The following is a 6,000-nucleotide window of genomic DNA, read 5'->3' on the forward strand; positions in this document are numbered from 1 at the left end:
GTCAAATCTTAGAAAAACCGTGTCACCACTCTGAAAGCCACATTTATGACTCCATTAGAATAAAACTTGTTCAGAATGTTTATTTAGACAATATGTAGGTCAAGTTTAAATCTTGATCACATGCATCCACCAATATAGAAGCCATGTTGTAGTCTGGGTCAAGAGTGGTAAAAACAATTACCTGGTCAAGTCTTCAACAATTGGTGTTCGTAAACTCAACAATTGGTGTCGGTAAACTCAAAAAACAATTGGTGTCCGTGAACTCAACAATTTGTGTCCATGAACTCAACATTTGATGTCCGTGAACTCAACAATTGGTGTTCGTGAACTAAACAATTGGTGTCCATGAACTCAACAATTGGTGTCCATGAACTCGACAATTGGTGTCGGTGAACTCAACAATTGGTGTCCGTTAACTCAACAATTAGTGTCCATGAACTCAACAATTGATGTCCATGAACTCAACAATTGGTGTCCGTGAACTCAACAATTGATGTCCGTGAACTCAACAATTGGTGTCCAAGATCAACAATTGATGTCCATGAACTCAACCATTGGTGTCCATAAACTCAACAATTGGTGTCCGTAAACTCAACAATTGGTGTCCGTTAACTCAACAATTAGTGTCCATGAACTTAACAATTGATTTCCTTGAACTCAACAATTGGTGTCCGTGAACTCAACAATTGATGTCCGTGAACTCAACAATTGGTGTCCAAGATCAACAATTGATGTCCGTGAACGCAACAATTGGTGTCCATGAACTCATCAATTGGTGGTCGTGAACTCAACAATTGGTGTCCGTTAACTCAACAATTGGTGTCTGTGAACTCAACAATTGGTGTCCAAGATCAACAATTGGTGTCCGTGAACTCAACAATTGGTGTCCATGAACTCAACAATTGGTGTCCGTTAACTCAACAATTGGTGTCCGTGAATTCAACAATTGGTGTCCAAGATCAACAATTGATGTCCATGAACTCAACAATTGGTGTCCATGAACTCAACAATTGGTGTCGATGAACTCAACAATTGATGTCCATGAACTCATTAATTGGTGTCGGTGAACTCAACAATTGGTGTCCATGAACTCAACAAATGGTGTCTGTGAACTCAACAAATGGTGTCCATGAACTCAACAATTGGTGTCCAAGATCAACAATTGATGTCCGTGAACTCAACAATTTGTGTCGGTGAACTCAACAATTGGTGTCGGTGAACTCAACAATTGGTGTCCATGAACTCAACAATTGGTGTCCATGAACTCAACAATTGATGTCCGTGAACTCAACAATTGGTGTCGGTGAACTCAACAATTGGTGTCGGTGAACTCAACAATTGGTGTCCATGAACTCAACAATTGGTGTCCATGAACTCAACAATTGGTGTCTGTTAACTCTACTATTAAGTGTCCATGAGCTCAACAATTGGTGTCCGTGAACTCAACAATTGGTGTCTATGAACTCAACAATAAGTGTCAAAGAACTCATCAATTGATGTCCATGAACTCAACAATTTGTGCCCATGAACTTAACAATTGGTGTCCATGAACTTAACAATTGATGTCCGTGAACTCAACAATTGGTGTCCGTGAACTCAACAATTGGTGTTGGTGAACTCAACAATTGGTGTCTGTTAACTCAACAATTTGTGTCCATGAACTCAACAATTGGTGTCCGTGTACTCAACAATTGGTGTCCATGAACTCAACAATTGGTGTCTGTTAACTCAACAATTGATGTCCATGAACTCAACAATTGGTGTCCATGAACTCAACAATTGATGTCCATGAACTCAACAATTGGTGTCCATGAACTCAACAATTGGTGTTTGTTAACTCAACAATTGGTGTCCGTGAACTCAACAATTGATGTCCGTGAACTCAGCAATTGGCGACCATGAAATCAGGTGAGCGCTTTAGGGCAATCATGGCCATCTTGTCTTAAATTATTGGCCTTACTTTTCTTTTGGCCCTACTTTTAACATTTGTCCTGCTTTTGTAAGGACGCATACAAGACGGCATTAACAATGCAAAAAATTATATTCAACTTCTTATTCATTATGTTGAAAGATTTTGCTTGCTAATTAGACTAATTTTAATGTGATGTTTCAACTGCAAATGATAGTGATGATAATTTCTATGCAAGTTATGATGATGATGATGATGGATGACAATTAAGGTGATTGTGATTGTTGTGGAAGGGATAATAATGATGAGGAGGAGGTGGATGATGATGATGGTGGTGATGATGATGATGATCTAGAGGAAGACGGCGATGATGAACACAAGGATAATTATTATCATCATGAGAATGACGACGGACTTTATGTTCTTATCTATTTTATACCAGAATGTACAAAAAACATGATATGTGCGGGCCAGCTTTGACCATTGAAAAGTTTGAATGGCGTGTTGTCATACTTTTACACGGGGAAAAATGGCCCGGCTCATGTCGGCGAGGAAGAGACGAACTATGAACCAACAACGACACCATGTGACATTACAGATGGGCGGTTCATCGCTGTTTCTGCGGCGGCTGTATGGTGGACAGGAAACTCTTTACTCGCATGTCGCAAAGTTTGTCGTTTTCGACCTGAAAAGCAGTAAAGCAACATTATATTTTGAATTCAGCTATCTAAATGAACTACTTTTGCAGTGCTTAAACCCGTTATGCACCGCGAACGGAGCGCATTAATACATCGATTTGCAGACTTGGCCTGACGTTAAATGAATTACCGGTAGGTCTCTCAATATGGATTTCATTATGCATCCGCTTACTCATGCTGGCTTGTGCGACGTTAAGTCAATTGTGCAAAGATGCTAGTAAGCAAAATAAAATAACGATTTTGAATTGCTGAATCGTCTTTGTCTTTTCAAATCAATAATGTACGTATAAACTCTTTCGTTTCTACGCCATTTCAACGACGGAATCCCGTCAGCCTTTACGTCTCTCTGATTCTGACGATGTAAGTTATCAAAACTTGGCTTTCATTTTGAATACTTGATGCCGCTTGCTTGACGGATATATATCTCTACTTTTGGGTTACTTTTAATTGCACGTGCGTAAAGAAAAACGAATCGAACAGGCAACAATTAACAAAAAGTACAGACGATTCGCTAGCGAACCTGCAAAAATATACACACATTGTATTTTCAGTGCCGTTTGTTTTATCTTGTAGTCATAAACTTTTGTGATTTCGTATCTCAGATATGTTTATTCACACGTTGTTCCGTGCTTCCACGCATGACCCAGGGACCTCACTGTCTGACCACACCTTACAGGCATGATTTCTAGATGTGCGCGGGCGAATGTTGAAAGCATGGCAGGCCACAAAACAACAAAAACAATCTGGTAAGCCATCCGACAAGTAACTATAAAAATGTTGCACATACAGTTTAAAAAACGCTAATTTACAAATAGATTTAAAATGACGTTGGTGTTGTATTCTAAAGGATAATTTGAAAAGCGACACGTAGTGGAAAAAATTCAACACACAAAGAAGAGGTAACTCGCCTGTAATTCCTTTAGTATCTCTAGCCTAGAGTCGTAGTCAATGAGCATACGAGAGGCGTTTCGAGACGTCATGCGGCCACTGGATCTACCGGAAATAGCCGAATCGAGGCTGAGTCCCGCGCGCATCTCAAGCACCGTACTTCCGGTCTGCGCGCTCTCGGTTCTGGTGTTCGAGCGTGTGGTTGTGGGTCTAAAAGAAATAATGACAGCTTTGCAAAAAGTAACGAATACCCTAAGCGTGGAACGCAACTTGAAACAATTATTTCACAGAAATACCTTGATGAACACTGTTATTACTGGAGCAATTTTTAACATAATATCAATGAAAATGGATGATTCACAACGTTTAGTAAGGCAAAGTACACACACGAGGAATGCTCAGTTTGTGTTAATTGCAGACGGACAGACACATTTATGTGGATAGCTTTATTGTCTATCGAGCTACACTAAAATTCAGAATCGTTCAGGGAAAACTTGGCATAATGCAAGTTTCGTCCTATATTATTCATGCAGGCCGATGACAAATCGTGTTCTCAATGCAATTTTAAGTGCGGAGACCCTCGTTATAAATAAAATGGATCAATAAACAATTTTTACTCATGTGAGGCCAATTTAAAAAGTGAATGTTTCTACCAAACCCGAATGAGGCGGAATTAAAAGCATGACTGATCATGGAAACAGTTCATGTACACTTTACCTGTCCCAATAGTTCACATCTGAAGCGCTTTTGGCATACATTCTTGGTTGCCCATTATTAAGTTTTGAACTCTTATTGTTTTCTCGAACGTTGTTATGTTCTGTGTTAAAGTGCACAACTGATCGCCTGCCGTTCGTGTCTATTATTTCGTCTGCTTCGTCGTGTAGCGGCGCTGCATGCGTCGTCCGCTTCTGGTGAAAGCTCCTGTTCGACGTAGACGGTAGCGACGACGATGACTTAGCTAGTGTCGTTTGTGACGCCATAATTGTTGAAGAATGTACGTACTTCCCGTGAGGAACATAACTCCATTTACGCTTTAAAACGTTTTTAGCTTCGTCGAATTTTCGGACTTGATCCGAGAACGTTAAGTCAAACTGCTCTTTCAACCGGAATTGACACCCCACGCATGAGCGATGAGACGGCGTGCTGACCGCTCTACGGTATAGATCGCCTTTGGAATGCTTCAGATGGGGAGACCGCTTTTGAAGCGAGTTTCGTCTGTCTGGTATCTGTAAAACTGTCAAATAGTTTTCTGAGTGATAATCCGTTGTATGAGCGCGTAAAAACGGTCGAATTTTCCCGTCTTGGTTTGATGGTGTCTTGTCGCTTGGATTTAGTTTGCTTTTCTCTAGCTCCTGGCACAATTCGTCGATTGCCATCTTGAGATTCTTTATTTCTTGATCGTAATCGATGCTTTCATAATCAGAGACGTTTTTATACGAGTATGCAACTTTTAAAGTGGGATGCGACGCGCGACTTGTGTCGTAAGCTAGCATGTTCCTCCACTCAGCGGCGCGTTGGTTTTCATCAGTTTCGTTGTCACTGTCTGAATCCATATGGCACAGGGGTAGTGACATCGTCGAAGGTTTGATGTTCCCACAAGACGTGTACCGGAAACCAGGCGTCACCTGTCTGCCGTCAAGCGTTTCAATACCTTGTTTTGTCTCAATAAGATCGATGTTCCGTTGTTGCTGCGATTTTGTGACATCTTTTCTCGAAGATGAGAAAGTGTGTTTAACGGATCGCATTAAGATCCTTTTCTCGCGATCTATCTCACGTATTACCGTTTTCCGTTCTTTATCTATATCTTCGTAACGGTGGGTAAGTTTCGTTAACTCTGCAACATTTTTCGAGCATTCCAATAATGTTGGATCAAAGAACGCCGGCCCTATGGCTTCTTTGACCTCTTGGAATGACTTTCGTGGAACGAAGAAATCTTTCTTCTTCTTTCGTTTCGGTAAAACGATAGACATATTTAATGCTAAATATTTACTATTTATGGTACCTTTAGTTAAGGCTTTAAGGGCGCAGCCATTTTGTTGATGACGTCGCGTTTCACGACGTCATTTTGATTTCGGCGTCAATCTTTAAGCTTCATTTTCCCGGTATGCGGTCATTAAATATCTTTTGACGTGTCATCAATATCAGAGTTTGAGCTTGATTTCCTACGAATAAAACGTTTGAAGAAACCGTCAAACATTAAAACATTATATAATGATGAACAGTAAAGGGGTTTTCTGATAAACACACCAAAATGATAACACTCTTACGCGTACAATAAAATCATGTGGATTATGGTACCCGCCGAAAGGCGCAGAGATATTATAGTAATGGTAGGCGGCATTACGTCCATGCACGCGTATATGTCTTTTCGTTTGAATAAAAAAGAAAAGCCTGTAGGTACAACTATATGCATACACGCACACATTTTCGCATTTCTATGCATGTCGGCATTTTTTCATATTTTCTATGACCGAAGATTAAAAAGTAACTTAAAGAAAATGTAGT

At 40.2% G+C, this 6,000-nt stretch overlaps 1 protein-coding gene across 1 annotated transcript; it reads right to left on the reverse strand.

Moving 5' to 3' along the window:
* Positions 1–2,324: 2,324 nt before the first annotated feature.
* On the reverse strand, positions 2,325–5,572 carry LOC127869088 (uncharacterized). The gene is made up of 3 exons (XM_052411403.1): positions 4,213–5,572; positions 3,516–3,705; positions 2,325–2,594 (listed from the first exon to the last, which is right to left on the reverse strand). The coding sequence occupies exons 1-3, from the start codon at positions 5,463–5,465 to the stop codon at positions 2,517–2,519; spliced, it is 1,521 nt and encodes a 506-aa protein (XP_052267363.1). The 5' UTR covers positions 5,466–5,572; the 3' UTR covers positions 2,325–2,516.
* Between the last annotated feature and the right edge of the window lie 428 nt (positions 5,573–6,000).

The sequence above is a fragment of the Dreissena polymorpha genome, chromosome 2 (genome assembly GCF_020536995.1).
Source record: "Dreissena polymorpha isolate Duluth1 chromosome 2, UMN_Dpol_1.0, whole genome shotgun sequence".
In the NCBI taxonomy this organism is placed as follows: domain Eukaryota; kingdom Metazoa; phylum Mollusca; class Bivalvia; order Myida; family Dreissenidae; genus Dreissena; species Dreissena polymorpha.

What these genes read in the sequence shown, in the direction of transcription:
- LOC127869088 (XM_052411403.1), bottom strand. Translation starts at nt 5,465, where the DNA reads ATGTCTATCGTTTTACCGAAACGAAAGAAGAAGAAAGATTTCTTCGTT. An exon ending in GATGTGAACTATTGGGACAG is followed by an intron (nt 3,706 to 4,212) that starts GTAAAGTGTACA and finishes TATTTCTTTTAG; the next exon opens with ACCCACAACCACACGCTCGA. An exon ending in AGATACTAAAGGAATTACAG is followed by an intron (nt 2,595 to 3,515) that starts GCGAGTTACCTC and finishes ACTGCTTTTCAG; the next exon opens with GTCGAAAACGACAAACTTTG.